Below are 23,278 nucleotides of genomic sequence, written 5' to 3'. Positions count from 1 at the left end.
TGGACACCCTAGACCCACTTCAATTCGCATACCACCCCAACAGATCCACAGATGACACAATCTCAATCGCACTCTACACTGCCCTTTCTCACCTGGACAAAAGGAACACCTATGTGAGAATACTGTAACGACCCTGGGTTTATAAGCGCGGAAATCGACTCTGCCGGACGAGCATGCTTTTGCGGCACAGTCGATAGCGCGCCGGACTTCGGGCTTGAAGGTCGAGGGTTCGAGACCTGCTCCCTGCTGTTTCATTACATTGGTGTCGGAAGTGATCGGACCTTGCATCCATGACAGTGCGTGTGCTTGGCGGGTGAGCGCGTTCCTGTAAGACGTAGAGTCGCAAGCTAGCGCGAGGACGCGCTCTTTGAAAGGAGGGAGTAGTGTAACGACCCTGGGTTTATAAGAGCGGAAATCGACTCTGCCGGACGAGCATGCTTTTGCGGCACAGTCGATAGCGCGCCGGACTTCGGGCTTGAAGGTCGAGGGTTCGAGACCTGCTCCCTGCTGTTTGATTACAATACTGTTGAATGACTACAGCTCAGTGTTCAACACCATGGTGCCCACAAAGCTCATCACTCAGCTAAGAACTCTGGGACTAAACACCTCCCTCTGCAACTGGATCCTGGACTTCCTGAAGGGCCGACCCCAGGTGGTAAGAGTAGGCAACAACACATCTGCCGCGCTGATCCTTAACACTGGGGCTCCTCAGGGGTGTGTACTTAGTCCCCTCCTGTATTCCCTGTTCACCCACGACTGCATGGCCAAACGCGACTCCGACACCATCATTAAGTTTCCTGACAACGCAACAGTGGTAGGCCTAATCACCAACAACGATGAGACGGCCTATAGGGAGGATGTCAGAGAACTGGCAGTGTGGTGCCAGGACAACAACCTCTCCCTCAATGTGAGCAAGACAAAGGAGCTGATCGTGGACTACAGGAAAGGGCGGGCCGAACAGGCCCCCATTAACATCGGCGGGGCTCTAGTGGAGCGGGTCGAGAGTTTCAAGTTCCTTGGTGTCCACATCACCAACAAACTATCATGGTCCAAACATACCAAGACAGTCGTGAAGAGGGCACGACAAAACATTTTCCCCCTCAGGAGACTGAAAAGATTTGGCATGGGTTCCCAGATCCTCAAAAGGTTCTACAGCTGCACCATCGAGAGCATCCTGACCGGTTGCATCACCGCCTGGTATGGCAACTTCTCGGCATCTGACCATAAGGCGCTACAGAGAGTAGTGCGAATGGCCCAGTACATCACTGGGCCAAGCTTCCTGCCATCCAGGACCTATATCATAGGCGGTGTCAGAGGAAAGCCCATAAAATTGTCAGAGACTCCAGTCTCTCCAGTGATAGACTGTTTTCTCTGCTACCGCACGGCAAGCGGTAACGGAGCTCCAAGCCTAGGACCAAAAGGCTCCTCAACAGCTTCTACCCCCAAGCCATAAGACTGCTAAACAATTGGTGGCAATTTTATCTTGAGGTGATCTACACTGCTGTGTTCAGTCCACCATCCGTAACTTAAGAACATAAGTATTTTTCTGACAGTTTTGGGACATTTTTACTGAAAATAAAAAATACAGTACTAGCAGAGCCCCAAGTCCCATGGAGATGTCCTTAACGGCGTGGATGTTCTCCCCATCAAAGGCCAGCTTGATTATTAGAATTTTGCACCTCGCCTTGCGCAGTTCTTAAATTATATTTTGATCTATATTCATTCCATGGACTTGATTCATTTCTGAGAAGATCTGAAAAGATACTTTGCACACATTGTATTTCTGGAGGTTTATCTTGATTCACATAGACTTTAAAAAATAGTAAATGTGTGACCTAACACACAATGCTGAAGTGACACAGTGCAGGAAACTCATTAAGGCTCTTTGTGGTGGGTGCCGATAAAATGGTCTGTCTCCACCAAGATCCTCTTCATTTTGTCCTGCAGGAGGCTAAGGTCAGGATGGTTTCTTTTGCATTCTGCCTTCATTCTTTCGATGTGCTTTGTCACACTGAAGGTGTTTTCTGCACTCTGTATCAGTGTCTAGTAGAGGTTAGTACAATACCAGCCAATTTTGTCAGAATAATGAGCATATGTTGACAATTATGACTGTTATCTTCTCTGGGCTAGGTGGGACGCTAGCATCCCACCTGCGGGACACAATATTCAACAGCCAGTGAAATAGCATGGCGTGAAATAGAAAACAGCAAAAATCTCATAATTTCATTTTCTCAAACAATCAACTATTTTACACCATTTTAAAGATAAACTTCTCGTTAATCTAACCACATTGTCCGATTTAAAAAAGGCGTTATGGCGAAAGCATAAAATTAGATTATGTTAGGACATAAACTTCACAAGAAAAACCACACAGCCATTTTCCAAGCAAGGACATGCATCACAAATAACAAAAATACAGCTAAAATATTCACTAAACTTTGATGATCTTCATCAGATGGCACTCATAGGACTTCATGTTACACAATACATGTATGTTTTGCTCGATAAAGTTCATATTTATATCCAAAAACCCCATTTTACATTGGCGCGTGAGGTTCAGAAAATGTATTCCCACCAAAACTTCCGGTGAATGAGCACATCAACTTACAAAAATACTCATCATAAACGTTGATAAAATTTACAACAGTTATTGAAAGAATTATAGATATACTTCTCCTTAATGCAACCGCTGTGTCAGATTTTAAAATAGCTTTACGAAGAAAGCACATTTTTCAATATTCTGAGTACATAGCTCAGCCATCAAAGCAAGCTATACAGATACCCACCAAGTTCTGGGGTCAACTAAACTCAGAATTAGTATTATAAATATTCTCTAACGTTTGCTGATCTTCGTCAGAATGCACTCCCAGGACTCCTACTTCCACAATATATTTTTTGTTCGAAATACTCCATATTTATGTCCAAATACCTCCTTTTGTTCGTGTGTTCAGATCATTATCCAAAGGCATAATGCGCGAGCGTAAATCCAGACACGAAAAGTCAAAATGTTCCATTACCGTTCGTAGAAACATGTCAAACATTGTTTACAATCAATCCTTAGGGTCTATTAAACATAAAAATGTGATAATATTCCAACCAGACAATAGCGTATTCATTCAAGAAGAAAAAGAAGGAACGGCGCGCTCGCGGGCTCATGCATAACCAAGTCCTTTGTCCTCCTCAGGCAGTCCACTCATTGACTGAGCTCCTATTCTCTGCCCAGTAACAGGAGAAGGATGAAACACATTTCTAAAGGCTGTTGACAGCCAATGGAAGCCTTATGAAGTGCAACATGACCCCACAGACACTGTAGTTTTGATAGGGATTCAAAAGAAGAACTACAATTCTCAGATTTCCCACTTCCTGGTTTGATTCTTCTCAGGTTTTTGCCTGCCATATGAGTTCTGTTATACACACAGACATCATTCAAACAGTTGTAGAAACGTCAGAGTGTTTTCTATCCAAATCTACTAATAATATGCATATCCTACGTTCTGAGCCCGAGTAATAGGCAGTTTAATTTGGGCACGTCATTCATCCGAATTTCCGAATACTGCCCCGTCACTAAAAAGTTATTTACTTGGTTTAAAAGTGGTGTAGCAGACAGGCCCCCAAGTAGCTCCACATCATGCGTGCCATTAATCACCTATGACACAAACACACATATGCACAGGTAAAGTCCTTGATTTTTAAAGAATGTTCACACTTCATCGGAGAGTCACATGTATGGTCCATATATTCTCAAAGTATACTCACAAACTATTAACTGCAACTTTGTTGACAAGCAAACACTTGCTGAAACTAAGGTTAGGTTTAGGTTTATGGACAGGGGTAAGGTTAGCCACAAACCTTGGCTGTCTTGGATGCTGGGCCTGCAATATCCATCAGAACTCCTTTTCTGTGTGAATTTAGCTCTGATAATTGTTTTTCAGACAAGAGGTTGCCTTAATGTATTTTTTATCATCCCATGCCATGATTCCTTAGTAAAGGAGAATGGAGATTTAGTTATTAGTAATGACCACACGTTACTGTGAAATGTGTAAAAAAAAATGTTATAAAAATATTACTCACGTATCCTTGTCCTGTACGGTCCCTTAGAAATGGGAGCTTGGAAAACCAATGATGTCCAGACGTTGGTATATTGTCTGCTTGTAGGGTATCTTTGAAGAGTAAATCAATGTAGTGTTCCATTATAGCATAACACATCACATGACTACACACACACAAACTCACATGATGTGCCAATAAAAAAAGTTACCAGGTATATGTGCACATGGTATCAAATAAAACTTAGATGATTTGGCTCCTCCACTTGGACCGATGAGTGGGAGAGTGGAAATCTTCACTCTGTTGGTTAGGTTTATACTGCAGAACTGTGGGGAACTCAGGGAGGGCGAATATTGTGGACCACAGTTTTGTGTTGGTTGGTGGATGGTGGTTGTTGGTTGTTGGCTGGTAGTTGGGGCTGGTAGCAAACTGTAGTGGGTTGGTCTTGTTGGAGAGATCTGAGTCATAGAAGCATATACGTTTACATGTTTAGTTCTGTCGTCACAAACACAAAGCAGGTTGTAAAATCTATACAGCAAGAAACAAGGTATGAATTATTGTTATGGTATTACAAGTTCAATAGCTTTGTCATACAAGGAACAATTATGTAGAGATAATTATATTGAAAAATAGCTGATAATTACCTCATAGTTACATCCTTTTTAAAATGTCCAATTAATTTAGCAAATCAAACTTGAGTTTTCATGACAGGAAGCAGCTGTTTGATCATACTATTGTTTAAGCCCATGAGTGTCTCACCATCGATGAGGTGGTCTGTTGAGTAAAGTTGAGAAAGTTGTATTAGATATGAGATATTCATATTTTACAGGACTATATATTGCATGGTAGTCAAGACTGGAGCCAAGTCTACAGACCAAAACCCATCCTCTTAAAACCAAGAACTAGGGTATCAAAAGCTATGATGCGATCACAACCAGTTTAATAGGCTGAAACACAAGATGCAAGACTCCATCAAAATCACCTGCAAATCCAGTGCCGGACAGGGATTGTGAGTCTACCCTCGGGATCAAGGTAGCTGTCCAGACCATGGGATGCCAGTTCCTCCCCAGGCACCACAGATGCCCACTGGAGATTGTCCTCAACCACATAGGCATGTGCATGGCTTTTGAAACTGGAGGGAGTCATGAGCTTTCCACACAAATACCAGCTGCCCAATATGCCGTATATGTGGTTTACTTTGAAGAACACTGGAATCTCCTCAGTGTGCGCCATCCCAATCATGAGACAATCACCAATCTTGTATGACACGCTGTCTACAGTGAGGCACTTCGTTTTGCTGACATGGTCTTGATTCAGATCCTCCCCAAATCTAGCCTGCAGAGCAAAAGTGACAATGGCACAAATTGGGATGTCTCTTGTGTCTGCGCAGAGTGGTACTGTGCTTCCTAAGCATGTGTTCTTTGACTGCTCCCAGCATTGCATCATCCAGTGTCTTTTGGCCAGTGTCTTTGCAATGTTTTTGTAGTTGCAGATGACATGCAATTATCTTGAAGTACTGATGTTTGGCTTCAAAGCGCATACACGACAGATGGATAAGTGGTCCATATGCCATCAGCAGTCGGGGGTAACGGATCTGAAAGTGCATCTTGGGTGTTTGATTGTTTGGGAAGACTTCTTGAAGAAGAGCATGACATTCCATTATTTCCTCTTGAAGGTATGATACCCAATACCTTTTGATGGTAGGTGCCATGATTATGTCCCCAATTTCTCTCAGTAACAGGTACACTTTCCATGCATCATAGCTGGATATTTGGGATGCAATCATTTGGGGAAGCAATCTAAAGACAGTGAATTTCTTAGATGCACTACCAGCCAGATACCCAGATATTCCTCAGGACATGCTCAGATAGTGGTGATGGTCTGGATGATCTGTCATAGTTGCCATAGGGGAAGTCATCAATCTCGTAATTTAGCTGGGCCACAGTGATCTGTTTTCTCTTCACAAGCTCCTGTAACACAAACCTCAATACAGCAGGTATGATGCCCTCAAGGATGTCATGAATCACATCAGGGGGAAATAAATACATAATGGCTAAATACATAAATACATATGTCATCTCAGAGAAGCAGCATGGACTGCCTGCAGGTGGTAGCTGTAATTTGTTGAGTCACGTATAGTGAACTCCCCTCTGTAAACTTAGAAGAAAAGTGACAGATCCTTCCTGAACTTAAGTTTTTTGATAAACCAGCAGCATCATTGGAAGAGAGGTTGTCGGCGGAGATTGTGGAAATGGTGGCATGAAATACCTTGCTTTCTCCGTTGCACTCCAAAGAAACACCTTGTGTCTCCAGTAGTATCATCAAGCAGAGGCTGGAAGAATTCATCCTAACTTGCTACTCCTTTCTGAATTAGCTTGTGTTGTATCAGGGTGGAGAGGTAAATGTTTTGCAGCTGAGATGTGTGTTTCTTGTCAAGATTGCCAATTTTGAAATACACAGCTGAAAGCTTGTTTTCCTTTTTTTGATCCAAGTGGATTGACAACCTCAAATTTCTCTATATAAAAATGAAGCTGCAGTTTGTTTTTGCGTGAGCAAGGGATTGTTCTTGAAAAAAATCCCCATCTGTGAAATCGCTCAAGATTTCATTGTTGGCAGTTTCTTCTTCTCTATTTAAGTTTGCCCAAACATCCCATACCTGACCTTCTTCCAAAGGTCAGGTATGGGATTTATGGAAAACTGCCCCTATCCTGTTCTTCACCACTCAGATGTCTCTCGTACTAACTATTCCCATTTCTTCACAGCAGTATTGCTCCAGCATCCACTCTGTGTTGATGCTTCTCATGCACTCTTCAAAAACCTTTGTCTGGTTTAAAAGCTCACACAAGTCATCGTCCTCATCTACATTGAAGTGAATGTTTCGAAGATGGAATTTCAAGGCAACGCTGTACATGAATCAAAAAAATAATGAAGATCCTCCACTATACTGTTCTGCACAGTCGCAGGAACACAATGCTTCTCTCTCTGATCTTCAACATAAAAAGGCAGAGGTTTCTCTTATGACTACTAACCAGGTCTTAAATTTTGAAGTTCACGGACTCCATAACATTAGTTGCAGGCGCCCACGCGAGATCAGAGTCATCATCGTTCACATTTTCCTCAATGTTGTCAGGCACAGGGATTACAGAACCATTATGCCTATCTGTCAGCAAATCTTTATGTTTTCTGTATATATGTGTCTTATATGATGCAAAGCATTTACCTGTTTTCATGCAATCTCCAATATGTTTACAGGAACCCTGGTTCACTCTGGTGATACAGACCAATGTGGCGAATCTGTTTTTATGAGCGGACAAAAATGCTTATTGCATATTGGGCAGTTATACAGTGCATTTGGAAAGTATTCAGACCCCTTGACTTTTTCCACATTTTGTTACATTGCAGCCTTATTCTAAAATTGATAAAAAAATATATTCTCATCAATCTACATACAAAACCCCATAACGAGAATGCAAAAACAGGTTTTTAAAAATGTTTACAAATATCGCATTTACATAAGTATTCAGACCATTCACTATGTACTTTGTTGAAGCACCTTTGGCAGCGATTACAGCCTCGAGTCTTCTTGGGTATGAGTTTTGGGGAGTTTCTCCAATTCTTCTCTGCAGATAGATCCTCTCAAACTTTTTCAGCTTGGATGGGGAGTGTGGCTGCACAGCTATTTTCAGGTCTCTCCAGAGATGTTTGATTGGGTTCAAGTCCGGGCTCTGGCTGGGCCACTCAAGGACATTCAGAGACTTATCCCAAAGCCAGTCCTGCGTTGTCTTGGCTGTGTGCGTAGGGTCGTCCTGTTGGAAGGTGAACCTTCGCCCCAGTATAAGGTCCTGAGCGCTCTGGAGCAGTTTTTCATCAAGGATCTCCTTGTACTTTGCTCCGTTCATCGTCTCCCAGTCCCTGCCACTGAAAAACATCCCCACAGCATGATGCTGCCACCACCATGCTTTACTGTAGGGATGGTGCCAGGTTTCCTTGGAGCTCTACGGACAATTCCTTCAACCTCATGGCTTGTTTTTTGCTCTGATATGCACTGTCAACTGTGGGAACCTTATATAGACAGGTGTGTGCATTTCCAAATCAAGGTCCAATCAATTGAATGTACCACAGGTGGACTCCAATCAAGTTGCAGAAACATCTCACGGATGATCAATGGAAACAGGATGCACCTCAGCTCAATTTTTAGTCTCATAGCAAAGGGTCTGACTACTTATGTAAATATGGTTTTCTCTTTTTTACTTTTTATAAATTAGCCAAAAAAATGTAAAACCTGTTTTCACTTAGTCATTCTGGGGTATTGTGTGTAGATTGATGAGGATTTGTATTTATTTAATACATTTTAGAATAAGGCTGTAATGTAACAAAATGTGGAAAAGGGTAAGGTGGTCTGAATACTTTCTGAATGCGCTGTACAAAGCAGGCATTTTGACTGGTGTTGACTGGCAGGTAGCCTAGCAGTTAAAGCTTTAGAATCGTCCAGCTGACAAGGTGAAAAAATCTGTTGTTTTGTCCTTGTGCAAGTCATTTATAACACCCCCACAACAAGAGCTACCCGGTAGTTGGGTTAAAAGCGGAAGTCGAGTTTTGGTTGGACCTTGCATGCAATTGACGGTAAAAAATGTATTTAAATTAAAAACCTTGGAAAGGAGGGGTGTAGTCCTCCAACTGACTTTGCTGAAGTCACTGGCAGACATTCTCCACTGACCATCCAGATACTTTAGAATTTCTGAAAAGAAACAACAGAATCAGGTTTCATGCCGAAGTCCAGTTAGGCTATGCAAATGCACCACATATCCTGTCCCTACGAGGAATAACCATGAAATTACCAAAACCAACTCACCAAAAACATTTGAAATCCATTTGTATGCTCATAGATTTCAGTTTGTATTGACTGCTATGTAGGTTAAATGTACACTTCAAGTGCAGCTGTCTTACAACGTAGCCATACCTTCTTCTTGATCCCAATTGCATTGTGTCCATGTTCTGTCCTAGGAAGAATTTTAAAGGCAGGGAAAATGTGTCAAATAATAGTCTTACAAGCATTTAAAAAAAATTGTATTGTAATAAATATTGAAAGAAAAATGCTATCGACATACAATTGAATGCAAAATAGACTAACATATTGGAGAAAGAACTCGTTAATACAGTACTGATATACAGTAAAAGCACTGCCATACAGGCCTAATATCAAATTTCAAGCTATCTTTGTACACAAAGTGTTCAATATTTTATCAGGCTTACTTGAAAGACTATAAACAACATTTTTCTGCTTGGCAATACTGTGTTTGGATTCTGAAGGGCATGCATATATAGAAAAGAGGTAGTCTAGTCACTGTATTAATAACATTATGCATTTGAATCCCATCTAGCTAGCTACCATCTTAAGCTATTAATTTCCCTCCACAAGGGGGGATACATGTAACGTTTCCAAAAGGGGATGGTATTTAACATGTAATATTATGCCCCCTTCTGAGTTCCTGATGGTATTGCATGCTGTAGCAGGCTATATAAAGAGGAAGCCCCCCATTGACAGATTTAGTTCATCGCAGTATTGCCAACTTAGCGACTTTGTCGCTATATTGAGCGAGTATTCACTCTAGCGACACATTTTCTAAACAGCATGTATATGTGCTTTCTTGAGCAGGGGGACCTTGCGGGCGCTGCAGGATTTCAGTCCTTCACGGCGTAGTGTGTTACCAATTGTTTTCTTGGTGACTATGGTCCCAGCTGCCTTAAGATCATTGACAAAATCCTCCCGTGTAGTTCTGGGCTGATTCCTCACCGTTCTCATGATCATTGCAACTCCACGAGGGGAGATCTTGCATGGAGCCCCAGGCCGAGGGAGATTGACAGTTCTTTTGTGTTTCTTCCATTTGCGAATAATTGCACCAACTGTTGTCACCTTCTCACCAAGCTGCATGGCGATGGTCTTGTAGTCCATTCCAGCCTTGTGTAGGTCTACAATCTTGTCCCTGACATCCTTGGAGAGCTCTTTGGTCTTGGCCATGGTGGAGAGTTTGGAATCTGATTGATTGATTGCTTCTGTGGACAGCTGTCTTTTATACAGGTAACAAGCTGAGATTAGGAGCACTCCCTTTAAGAGTGTGCTCCTAATCTCAGCTCGTTACCTGTATAAAAGACACCTGGGAGCCAGAAATCTTTCTGATTAAGAGGGGGTCAAATACTTTTTTCCCTCATTAAAATGCAAATCAATTTATAACATTTTTGACATGGGTTTTTCTGGATTTTTATGTTGTTATTCTGTCTCTCACTGTTCAAATAAACCTACCATTAAAATTATAGACCGATCATTTCTTTGTCAGTGGGCAAACGTACAAAATCAGCGGGGGATCAAATACTTTTTTCCCTCGCTGTAGCTATCTAACGTTTATGTTCATTCTTCTGAACAACAATTAGCTAGCTAACGTGACAGCTAACATTATGGAAGCTATTCATAGAAGATCACATGCACAGAAGCTTTGGGACCTTTAGCTGTCAGGAAGAGGGGTCCAGAAAAGTCAGATCCACAGCCTCTGCTCTTTTTTTAAGCTTGCAATAATTACATTTAAATAGCAGAATAAAAACGATTTCAGTATTCTGATAAGTTTTGTAATTCTTAAATAGGTAGGCCTATGTGTTCTTTGGAAGTTTTGGGAAGATAGAAGAAATGTTGTTCATTATATCATAGTTTTATGTTATTTCAAATGCATTATTTCGCTTGGGACATAGGCTTACAGTAGCTTACAATAATCATGGGAGGAAAGTTTCAGACAAAATATGATTTGAATGCACCATAATTGCAGATAATTGGTGCGAGTCAACTCAGCCCATCAGTCTGCATCAACGAACTGCTTTCTTCACTGTGTGACTGGCTGGCACACTAACCAGGCACGCTCAAAACAAATCTCTTCCTAGGAACTCCATTCCCTGTTTTCCTGCGTGCCGTTATTAAGCGCTATCTTGCTAGCACATTGGAATAATTCGGCAAAATTAGACAACACGACAAAATAAGAAAACGGTGAGAATACGGGTATAGGGGAAAAACGTTTTGCATTACTTTGAATAGACCGAATGTGAGACGACACCTCGTTTGGAATTATTTCATCCGCATTTATGTTCTGCATTTGAGGTGTCTTTCATCGGCGCTGCTGCATTCTGCGGACGGTTATATCTTAGGCTGGCTGGCTGGCTGTGTAGCAGTCTATTCGTGCAATGCACCGCTCAAAACGTCTCACAATTATTTTTCCTATACGTGGAGGATCAAAGCTGCACAGAGAATGCTTAAACATGGGATAGGCGTTTTATGTGGTCAGTATTTATCTGCTATGATTTTGAGGATCCGAGGTCAGAGTCATAGCCCACTTCTGCTGGATGCAAAGAAAGAAAGACAGACTTGAGATAGCCTTCTGACTCTTTAAATATTTAAGAAACAGGACTCTTCAAAACTGAAGATATGCTAGTCTCTGTCTAACATCTTCTACGCTCGATCTTCTAACAATACATTTTAAACAGAGAAGTCACGTATGAGAGCCCATGACCAGGCTCCAAAATTCCTCCGAACGAGGACGCAGCCTAAAAATTGATCCAATGCGAAATGGTAGGTGGTTAACGCTTGTTATTGAAACGTTGTAATTAGCCTAAATTATGTTAGAATATGAGCAATCGAAATCTGAAATAGAGCCTATGTTTCAGCTTTGTTTATCTGTTAAACGTCCGGCAGATAGTAGCCTAGCCTATCAATGCGCACACAGTTCAATTTGATCACTGTAGCAATTATCTACTGTTGATTTGCAGCACCAGCTTCTCCAGTTGCAATGTCGCCTACGGTATATACATACAAAAAATGCCTTCATCAACACAAATTTACATTGAACCTTATTGCACATCGCAACGAGGAGGACTCCTGAATTTGTCCTGAATCGCCCCCAAAATACTGCAATTTGGATACCGGACATCAACAACTTTAATGGCTTTTGTGTTAAGAAGATGGAGAGTGTTATTGGTGCTGAACGTGGTTGCGGTTGCGGGGTTCATGACACTTTGGACCAAGTGCACCCACACCCGAGTAGCAAAAACCATCGGTCAGGACGATGTGAAAAGACAATCACGATCTAACGGCACTGCTCAAGGTTTGAGCATCAGTCATGAAGTATTGCTAAAGAGACTCGGGTCGTTGGAGGACGTGGTTTACAGACAGCTTAATGGTAGGCTATGACTCTTTAGCACTCTAGGCTACCCACTTAAAAACAATGACTATGGCTCATTGGTTACTTTGTATGTCACTCAAAACCAACCATGATTGCTGTTATTTACATTGGCTGATGCTAAGGATCCTCCCAAATGGATCCTCCCAAATGGCATTCTATAATTAGTGTACTACTACTTTTGACCAGGGCCCACAGGTTAGTGCACTATATAGGGAATATGGTGCCATTTGGGACATATATAGTATACAGCTACTGTACCTCCTTTTGTTAAAAGTCAATGATTCTCAAAACAACGAGGCAAATGTGTTATAGCATAGTGAGCATTTCTTGACTGTGTGAACTTCAGGTCTGTCCAAGTCCCTGGGGCTGATCGAAGGTTTTGGGGGGCGAGGTAAAGGGGGTTTCCCTGCCACCCTAGCCTCAAAAGAAGAGGCTGACGCCAAAGTACTGAGGGAGAAATATGGATACAATGCTTACCTCAGCCAAAAGATATCACTGGACCGGTCCATACCAGACTTCCGGCCTAGCAAGTAAGTTTTCGGCACCCTATATTGCACTCTTTTTGGCCCATAACGGCACTCTATTCCTTATATAGTGCAGCATTACTTTTGACCAGGGCCACTCTTACTATAGCTCAGCTGACAACTGTGTTTCAGTACGATAGACCCGCTACAATTTTCATGTGCTTTTATGTTTTTCCAAAGACCAATCCAGGCTTTGACATAGGATTGTGTCAAAACACTATCTTTGGGTTTGTAAGCTGCAAGTTGCAAGCATTAGTCTGTGTGTGTGTGCACTTTGTTTTATTTGATACCCATCTCTGGATCTCAGCCATATCTTGGGCTCATGATCTAATCAGAAGTGATAAACATGGTAGTGTATACCTTGGTCTGTTAGTTGTTTCGCTGCTACTGGATTGTTGCCATGGTCAGAGAGTCATGATTAAAGCTATGACAGCAGATGTTATTGTTTTGGCACCACTTAGCTTTGTGGTTAAAAATACAATATTCTTAAAACCATCTAGTATTATCTCTGTAGCCTAATCCCTCTTTCTTTGTTGTTTTTTGCGGTCTTATTTGTGATGGAAGTTGCAGTCTAATGCGGCAATTGACACTTGGACGCACGTCGGAAGTGCGCGCACGCACACACACATTATGTTTGTGCGTGTACACAACCCATCAGCACACAGAAACAAATGTATGTTTGAACATTAGCAGTGCAGCTCTTTTAGACACTTTTCTAAAGAGACATTTCTATCTGTCCCCAATGCTGTGCTGGTTAGCAGGCAGACCCCATTTGAAAGCCCCTGATGAGAACTCCCTCGCCCCAGCTCTGCTCACCCACCAGCTGTGATACACACCCGCCGGCAGCCGCAGGGAATGGGAACACACCCACACTCACATCTACTAGCACACAGACACACGCATTTGGAATTTAGTTTCTCTATTTCGAGCTCTAAGAGGACCATGATGCATGTAGAGTGTGATTTCTCTTTGTATGGTAACACATTAGAATGGGAGCCTTCTCTTTCTGGTATATCTTTGCTTGGTAACAGAACAGTATCGTCTAGCAACCTCCTACAATGGAAGCCTTCTCTCTATTGGGTATCTCTCTCTATGCCCTGCAGCAGAAAGAGCTAGGAGTTAGAGCCATGAAATTGACTAACATCATCCAATCCTTTCCTTACTTACTTGGATGTACTGTATCGCAATTCTTCGGATGTATCTCAGCAGTCGAAAGTGACTGCTGACTTGCTCTCAACTGTCCAATTCTTTAAGACCGGCACAGTTGAGGGAAAGGCGATAAGAGGAAGGATAGATACCGACACATAGTCGAAGAGTAAAAACTTCAAAACAAAAGCCACTTTGAACTATTAGGACATAGCCAGCCACAGATTCCTCACTTCCTCTCATTAGGGCTGGCTCTCGTTATAACAAATGCTACAGTAAAAATAGACTTCCTATCGCTCACTCCCACAGTGTACTTGCTGTGAGGCTAGGGAGAGGGTGTGTGTTGAGACTTGTGAAAAACGTGATTGTGGGGAACAGGAAGAGGCACATGGTTCTCATTTTCAATTGCAAACCAAAATGTGTCAGCTCATCATCAACATGTACAGAAGAGACTTGGAGAAGAAGCAGCTTGCATGGTGGTGATAAACTTGGAAACCTACACTGGAATGTTGGGTAGTACTTTACATGAGCCCTCCACCATAAGGGCGGGCTACACTATATTTTAAACTGGGTGGTTAGAGCCCTGAATGCTGATTGGCTAACATCCATGGTATATCAGACCGTATACCACGGGTATGACAAAACATTTATTTCTACTGCTCTAATTACGTTGATAACCACTTTATAATAGCAATAAGGCACTTTGGGGGTTTGTGGTATATGGCCAATATACCACAACTAAGGGCTGTGTCCAGGCACTCTGCGATGCGTCGTGTATAAGAACAGCTCTTACCCGTGGTATATTGGCCATATACCACACCCCCCCATGCCTTATTGCTTAACTATACACATATTATTATTATATAGGGCTACTTAAGACATTAGCTTTACATAGGAGTGTTAAAGTACCATGTTCCTGAATATTGAATGATGGACTCACCGTTTGCCTTTATCTATAATATATAAGGATGTATTAATGTTTGATGTCATTAATGACAATAGCTAATGATGTGTGCGTGTATGTCTCTCTCTGTGTGTGTGCATGTGTGTCTGCATATGTCTTTGTGTGTGTGTGTGTGTGTGGTCTCCAGGTGTAAAAAGGCCAGCTTCCCCAGGGATCTTCCAAACATCTCCCTTATCTTCATCTTTGTCAATGAGGCGTTGTCAGTAATCCTCCGCTCCGTCCACTCAGCTGTCAATCACACACCGGCTCACCTCCTCAAAGAGATCATCTTGGTGGACGACTACAGCGATGACGGTGAGGAGAAATACACATGCACACACGCACGCATGCAGACACACACACACACTGCCATACGCACACACACACAGACACACACACACACACACACACACACACACACACACACACACACACACACACACACACACACACACACACACACACACACACACTCATACCTGAAAGTGCATGTTGGTGAAGAAATGGTATGAGAACACATACACACACATCCAATATACATTGATTCATATTCATACAATATATATTTGGTTTATGCATTTAATGAAATTATATTCTATGCTTTATAAAGACATCCTTGTCCAACATGCTGTTTTGCTGCACGGACAGGACAGTCAGATCAAGGCAAGAGAAGATGTCTGTTTGACAAAATCCATCCAAGGAGAGGGACAGTTGTGAAGAGAGTAAGCAGTGAGCAGAGAGAGAGGTGGTTAGAGAGAGGAAGAGAGACAATTATAGGCGCAGAAAGGTGGATATAGAACGGAAGAGGGAGAGATGTGGGTAGAGGGAGAGAGTGTAAGGATGGAGGAGTTTAGTAGAAAGTGAGGGACAGAGAGGGAAAGAGAAAAAGTAGAGAAAAATGGTTCAATTTCCCCTACGTTCCTGGCACGGCAGGGTGGCAGCAATCCATCATGGAGGGGGGGAAATAAGATATTGCAGTGGTTGAGATGGAGAGGCATGCAAACAAATAACACACACCCTCTTACTGTCTGCATAAGTCTTCTCTCAGCCACACATGCACTGCACATCCGCCAGCACATCGAGAAGGGCATTCCTGCATGTGGGTATACCTGCATCTGCAGGAATGTCTTTTTATACTATTTGTAAATGTTTAAGCTAGGACAGGCTGGAGGCAGGGGTGCTCCAGTATAGTAGGTAGCATTAATGCACAATAACGTTGGATCCCAGCCGCCGATAAACCCCACAGAAGGGGCAGGGGCGACAATGGTAGCTAGCTACCCGTACACCGGTAGACAGTGACCTTCAGCCCCGCCTGTCGGGCACTGTTTTTCCACAGTTCAGGTAACGACGGCGAGGGCAGGTGTTCGGCAGGCGGGAGCGAAGGACACTGTGTTGCTAGCTTAGCCAGCTAGTCCGGTACACGGGAGGCGGGGGCAACACCGTGTGCTAGCTAACTAGCAAGATAGCACACGGTGTCACTAACTAGCAAGCTAGCTAGTTAGCTACCACACAGTGTCAATCCATCCTCCCACCTGCTGTGCTAGCAGAAGGCGGGGGCGACTCTGATAGACAGTGTCCTTCGCCCCCCCCTGTCAGGCACGGTTTTCTCTGGCACACAGCAGGAGGGAGGTGGGGGCCACACCGTTTTCTTGCTAACTGGCAAGCTAGCACACGGTGTCGCTAACAAGCGAGCTAGTTAGCTCGCACATGGTGTTGCCCCAGCCTCCGGCCTGCTGGGGAGGCGGGGTCAATCGGTAGACAGTGTCCATCGGGCACTATTTCCTCGCAGTTCTGTTAATGACGGTGAGGGCATGTGTTCGGCAGGCGAGAGTGAATGACACTGTCTAAACTCGGATAATACTTTTATTTCCCTTTTGACCCACATTTAAAAATATCACAAGCATGAAGATGTCGTGCTCGTTCATGTAGGAGCCAATGGACTCCATTTGCATACTATTGAGCAGATCTGCCAGTGTGTGTTTGAGTGAGGGCTGTGGGGGTTCTGAGAGTGTGTCCAGGGGGAAAAAGCTCATAGCGCAGAAGCCATAGCTCAGGAAGCACCCAACTCCCCCTGGTGTTGTTGTGAGACTGTTAGAAAGCACTGCAACGCTGGGGCCCATGAAAACAGATACATCTCTTCTCTCTCTCTGTGTGTGTGTGTGTGTGTGTGTGTGTGTGTGTGTGTGTGTGTGTGTGTGTGTGTGTGTGTGTGTGTGTGTGTGTGTGTGTGTGTGTGTGTGTGTGTGTGTGTGTGTGTGTGTGTGCACATGCGCCTAAGTGTTTTTCTGAAAGTGTTTGTGGGTGTGCTTCTGTGTGTGTCTGCTTGCTTATGTTTGTCTGTGTGTGTTGCTTAGTTATATTTGGTTGTGTCCCAGAACAACTGAAAGGGCCGTTGGAGGATTATGTAAACAAGCGTTACCCAGGTATGGTGAAAATCGTGAGGAACCAGAAGCGAGAGGGACTGATCCGTGCTCGCATCGAGGGCTGGAAGGCAGCCAGTAGCGAGGTGACGGGTTTCTTCGATGCCCACGTTGAGTTCACACCCTCCTGGTGAGTGTATGTGTGGGTTTCAACTTGAACTTTCAGTTGTTGGGATCGATGGTTTAATAAACTTTGACTTAAAGGGGGGATCAGAAGGAATACTTCAGCAGTTGGTCAAGCAGCAATGTGAGATTTTCCAGATGAAAGAATTGCATACTACTTCTGTCCATCTAGAATATCTGCATGACCATATTTGTAATTATAGTCTAAAGAACTGAATTGCCGTAAACTTTTATCAACTGACAGTATTAAAAGTAGGCCTAGTATTCAAGTACAGTCACGGTGTTGGTATGTTCCTTATGTATACACTAGAGTTGGCCAGGGCCCACAAATACACAGAAAAACTACTCACTACACAGGGAGCTGCTTCTGACTCAACTCAACTTGACTCAACTCAGAAGAACTAGGGGGACTGACTTGGAGGCTTAGGGAGGCAGAGAGGGAGAGAAGGAGACAGTAAATCTTAAGAAACCTCCGGCCCCATCTTTCTGTCTCTCTATGTCAGGGCTGAGCCGGTTCTGACCAGAATCAAAGAAGACCACAAGAGGATCATCCTGCCCTCCATCGATAACATCAAGCACGAGACTTTTGAGCTGGAGCGCTACGAGAACTCTGGCCATGGCTACAATTGGGAGCTGTGGTGCATGTACATCAACCCCCCCAAACAGTGGTGGGATGACGGGGACACCTCCGCACCCATTAGGTAGGCTACACACACCGGTACGCATATACACACACGCACGGGCACGCGTACGCACGAGTACACACACACACATACACAGGGGCACGCAAACGCATACACACAACTAAATAAACACTTGAATTTAGAGAACCCAATTGCCAAAATAAGGGAAACAGAATCCCCACTTCCCCCCTCAGAACTCCTGCAATGATTGGTTGCTCCTTTGTGGTGAACCGGGACTACTTTGGGCACCTGGGGCTGCTGGACTCTGGCATGGACGTCTACGGAGGAGAGAACATCGAACTGGGGATCAAGGTTTGTGTGGCACCCATTTCTCTGTGAAGGCTGAGCATAATTGGGCTCTGGTCAAAAGTAGTGCACCATAAAGGGAACAGGGTGCCATTTTGGATGCAGTTATTGTATGTTACGGTGGCGAGAGGCAGGGTGACTAGTGTGTGAATAGTGCATTCTGTATCTTGTATTTGTTGTGTTTTGTCCTATTTCAGCAAGTATGTAATTGTGGTTCTTTGAGTAGAGCTAAGCATTGGGTTGTTTGTTCGTGTGTTTGTCTACTTGCTTTCTTAATTATTTGTGTTAGTCCTGCAGAACATTTGTTTTGTGTGAAGGTATGTGCTCTGTTCTCATACTATTTCTCCACCAACATGCACTACCAGGTGTGGCTGTGTGGGGGCAGTATGGAGGTGCTGCCCTGCTCCAGAGTGGCTCACATCGCCAGGATGAAGAAGCCTTACCACAGCAACATAGCCTCCAGCACGCGGCGTAATGCCCTGCGCGTGGCCGAGGTCTGGATGGACCAGTTTAAGTCCCATGTCTACCTGGCCTGGAACATCCCAATGGAGGTTAGTTGCTCCTACATACTGATTTGAGGTCGTTTTTGGGGGGGCATATGAACATGTATGTTCAGATAGAACTCCAGATCAGGGAGTCAGGTGAAGTTGAACCCTATACACTGATCTATGATCAGTTTTGCGGACATACATTACCATTCAAAAGATTTGGGTGACTTAGAAATGTCCTTGTTTTTTAAAGAAAAGCAACAAAAAAAAATTCCATTTAAATAACATTGAATTGGTGAAAAATACAGTGGAGACATTGTTAATGTTGTAAATGACTATTGTAGCTGGAAACGGCTGATTTTAATGGAATATCTATATAGGCATACAGAGGCCCATTGTCAGCAACCATCACTCCTGTGTTCCAATGGCACATTGTGTTAGCTAATCGAAGTTGATCATTTTAAAAGGCTAATTGATCATAAGAAAACCCTTTTGCAATTCTGTTAGTACAGCTGAAAACTGTTGTTCTGATTAAATAAGCCATAAACTGGTGTTCTTTAGACTAGTTGAGTATCTGGAGCATCAGCATTTGTGGGTTCGATTACAGACGCCTCACAAGTCCTCAACTGGCAGCTTCATTAAATAGTACCCGCAAAACACCAGTCTCAGCGTCAACAGTGAAGAGGCGATTCCGGGATGCTGGCCTTTTAGGCAGAGTTCCTCTGTCCAGTGTCTGTGTTCTTTTGCCCATCTTAATATTTTTTTTTTATTGGCCAGTCTGAGATATGGATTTTTCTTTGCAACTCTGCCTAGAAGGCCGGCATCCCGGAGTCGCCTCTTCACTGTTGACGTTGAGACTGGTGTTTTGTGTGTACTATTTAATGAAGTTGCCAGTTGAGGACTTGTGAGGCGTCTGTTTCTCAAAATAGACACTCTAATGTACTTGTCTTCTTGCTCAGTTGTGCACCGGGGCCTCCCACTCCTCTTTCTATTCTGGTTAGAGCCAGTTTGCGTTGTTCTGTGAAGGGAGTAATACACAGCGTTGTACGAGATCTTCAGTTTCTTGGCAATTCCTCGCATGGGATAGCCTTCATTTCTCAGAACAAGAATAGACTGACGAGTTTCAGAAGAAAGGTCGTTGTTTCTGGCCATTTTGAGCCTGTAATCGAACCCACAAATGCTGATGCTCCAGATACTCAACTAGTCTATAGAAGGCCAGTTTTATTGCTTCTTTAATTAGAACAACAGTTTTCAGCCGTGCTAACATAATTGCAAAAGGGTTTTCTAATGATCAATTAAAATTATAAACTTGGATTAGCTAACACAACATGCCATTGGAACACAGGACTGATGGTTGCTGATAATGGGCCTCCGTACGCATATGTAGATATTCCATAAAAAAATCTGCCGTTTCCAGCTACAATAGTCATTTAGAACATTAACAATGTCTACACTGTATTTCTGACCGATTTTGTTATCTTAATGGACAAAAAATGTACTTTTCTTTCAAAAACAAGGACATTTTTAATTGACACCAAACTTTTGAACGGTAGTGTATGTTCAGATAAAACGCCTATTCCCCTACCTAGATTTTCAGTAGTCTATTTCAATTCATCTCTTCATTATCCTACTACATTATGCAGTATATGTACACCATCCATTTCATTGCTAATGTTACATATTTGTAATTGTGTGTGCGTCTCAAATGGCACCCCATTCCCCATATAGTGCACTACTTTTGACCAGAGCCCTATGGTGTTAGCCTCGCGAGCCACCTGGAATTCCGTACAGCGAAACATTATTGTAAGCTTGCGAGATCAGGATGGCTCACTAGGCTACTTTGGGGTGCCATTTGGGACACATTCTGTAATCAACCACTCTCTGTTCCAGAACCATGGGATAGACTATGGGGACATTTCTCAGAGGGTAGCCTTGAGGAAGTCACTGCATTGTAAGAACTTTGAGTGGTACCTGGACAACGTCTATCCAGAGATGAGGAGGTACAACAACACTCTCTTTTATGGGGAGGTGAGTTTTACTGGCGACAGGGCCTATACACAAAATTTTACTAAACACTCATCAAACACTCATAAGATGCTTTTAGCAGCCAAGTAGCTTTTTCCCCTCATAAAAAGTTTCCCACCCTTTCTCTCTTTGTCTTTTTCTCTTTCTCTCTACCCCCTCCATCCCCCCCTCTCTCTCTCTTTCTCTCTCCCTCCCTGTAGATTCGTAGTAGCAAAGCGACCCATCTGTGTATGGACCAGGGAGAGAAGGTAAACCACACGGCCACCCTGCACCCCTGTCACGGAATGGGACCTCAGGTAACTGATTAAACTGGCACCTTATTCCCTACTTAGTGCACTACCTTTGACCAAAAGTATTGCACTATATTGGAAATAGGGTGCTATTTGGGACACATTCTAGGTTCACTAGAGAGGCACTGTGCCTGCAAGCTGTGAGAGAAAAATCTGCAGGGGAACTTTTTTATTTAACCAGAATGTAGTCCTTTGCCCCTGTGACATACAAATGTAGCGGATATCATGACAGGTTCTACAGTCAAAATAAAATATGCGGACAAAATGTCTCAATCATATCATGTTAATGCATTTTTTTAAGACCCACTTTGAATGAGAGCGGATATAATATCATATCACAAATCATTTCAATTGATTTAAAAAAATAGAAACAACTTGCTCTGCCGGAAACGCAATACAACAACTGCAGTCGAAACAATCTACCAGACTTCAGTGTCAGAAAATAATTTGTTAGCGTTTGTGAAATAAAAATATTTCATTACTTTTGACTTTTTAGCCATATACTACTGTAACTTGTCTCTCTGTGTGTTCCTCCCAGTTGAGTTGAGGAGGACACAGCTAGTTGTTGTTGATAGCCCTTTACCATTCACCACTTCATTTGGTCTCCCTGTGTCTCTCTCCTACCAGTTGTGTCAGTACATCAAAGAGGGACAGTTCTTCCTGGGTGCTCTGGCCAGTACAGGGGAGAACACATATAGTGTTGTTGATAACCCTTGACCAGCCAATCACAGTAGTGTATCCCTGTTCCTCCCAGTTGGGTCGGTACACCAAGGAGGGCCATTTTTTCCTCGGCGCTCTGGGCAGTACAGGGGACGAAACACGCTGTCTGATGGACGACCAGGTCTCCAATTTCCCTCAGCTCCTCAACTGTGACAAAGTCTCCAACACCAGGCTGACCACATGGCACTTCTCTCAGGTCAGACTCACTTTTACATAGTTTTTAATTGTTTTATTTTTTAATTCCTTTCATTTAAGTTTATCTTATACCGTGTTACTTACTTACTTACTTACTTATTTACTCCTCTTCGTTCCCTGTAGAGCATAGGGCCGCAGCGAGCCCCTGCCCTGCCAGACCTGCGCAGGTTAACCCTGTGTTGTAACACTGTAATAACACCACATTGTAAGGACCTGTGAAGTCGGAAATAAAAAATGATAGAAGCTGCCTGGAGGTGACTGTTGATCATAAAGCATCTAAGAGTAGGAGTGCTAATCTAGAATCAGATCCCCCACTGTCCATTCATTATAATGTAAAAGGCTAAACTGATCTTAGATCAGCACTTTTAATCTGAGAAGCTTTATGAATACTCTGAGGTCCCATGAAGGTAGCCTACTCAATTGAGAAAATTCTATTTCCTCTGTCCTTCAGAACGAGTCGATCATCAACAGAGCCACGGGTCGCTGTCTGGAGGTGATACAGGCTAACGTTTACTTCGGACACTCGCTGGTGCTTCAGACCTGCTCCGGACAGAGGTGGAACATCAAAAACACAATGAAGCAGTAGCCACAGCATGATGCAGAATTCTTCTTTGGCCAAGATAGTGTTATTGTACTGAATTGTATCAGATGTCATACTGTATTATTACAATTATTCACTTGGTGTTATCAGTTGGACTTTTCCAAGATTGTCTTCCAATAAACTGCTGGTCTGATGGTATTTTTTTAAAGTTGTGTATTGAAATACCATATGGGGTGATTAAGTTGACACAATATTAACCCATCACAGCCTACAACAGATTTATTCAACTTCAATGTTTGCATTTCTTGAAAGGGTTTTAGCCCTTCCTTTTCAGCAACCTATTAAGATATTTCCAAATTGAAAAGAAACAAATATCAAAAGTGCATTAAGACCAAACTGTTTTGTGACTGATTCAGGATTAAGCACAACTATCTCTGACACCATGCTTTATGTTCTTCATTTGTTTTTTTATTTCACCTTTATTTAACCAGGTAGGACCAGTTGAGAACAAGTTCTCATTTACAACTGTGACCTTTGTTAGTCCTCTATTTATTTACTGTTGTTAAAAAATATATATTTTCACTGTCAATGAGAGCATCCAAAATCAT

At 43.0% G+C, this 23,278-nt stretch overlaps 1 protein-coding gene and 1 long non-coding RNA gene across 6 annotated transcripts; one reads left to right on the top strand and one right to left on the bottom strand.

Annotated features, from left to right (window-relative positions):
* Window positions 1–3,949: 3,949 nt before the first annotated feature.
* Window positions 3,950–4,507, bottom strand: LOC115206311 (uncharacterized). Its single transcript, XR_003880773.1, has 3 exons — window positions 4,259–4,507; window positions 4,072–4,160; window positions 3,950–3,979 (listed from the first exon to the last, which is right to left on the bottom strand). It is a non-coding gene; the product is annotated as an uncharacterized LOC115206311 (long non-coding RNA).
* Window positions 4,508–10,921: 6,414 nt separating this feature from the next.
* LOC115206310 (polypeptide N-acetylgalactosaminyltransferase 17) lies at window positions 10,922–22,868 on the top strand. Of its 5 annotated transcripts, none has more exons than XM_029773102.1 (12): window positions 10,922–12,263; window positions 12,613–12,796; window positions 15,028–15,194; window positions 17,234–17,429; window positions 17,926–18,123; window positions 18,300–18,417; window positions 18,777–18,962; window positions 20,790–20,927; window positions 21,125–21,220; window positions 21,969–22,130; window positions 22,253–22,334; window positions 22,581–22,699. In XM_029773102.1, coding segments are annotated over exons 1-12 (1,767 nt in total). In that variant the 5' UTR covers window positions 10,922–12,025; the 3' UTR covers window positions 22,583–22,699. The 5 variants fall into 5 exon arrangements, with proteins under 5 accessions (XP_029628962.1, XP_029628961.1, XP_029628959.1 ...); XM_029773099.1 differs by lacking the exon at window positions 22,253–22,334 and having other exon boundaries at window positions 10,924–11,077; window positions 11,854–12,263; window positions 22,581–22,868; XM_029773098.1 differs by lacking the exon at window positions 22,253–22,334 and having other exon boundaries at window positions 10,924–11,656; window positions 11,854–12,263; window positions 22,581–22,868.
* The last annotated feature ends 410 nt before the right edge of the window (window positions 22,869–23,278 follow it).

Source organism: Salmo trutta, chromosome 13, assembly GCF_901001165.1.
Source record: "Salmo trutta chromosome 13, fSalTru1.1, whole genome shotgun sequence".
Classification (NCBI taxonomy): Eukaryota; Metazoa; Chordata; class Actinopteri; order Salmoniformes; family Salmonidae; genus Salmo; species Salmo trutta.
Note: the sequence above shows the minus strand (reverse complement) of the source record. Positions and strands in the feature narration are given on the sequence as shown.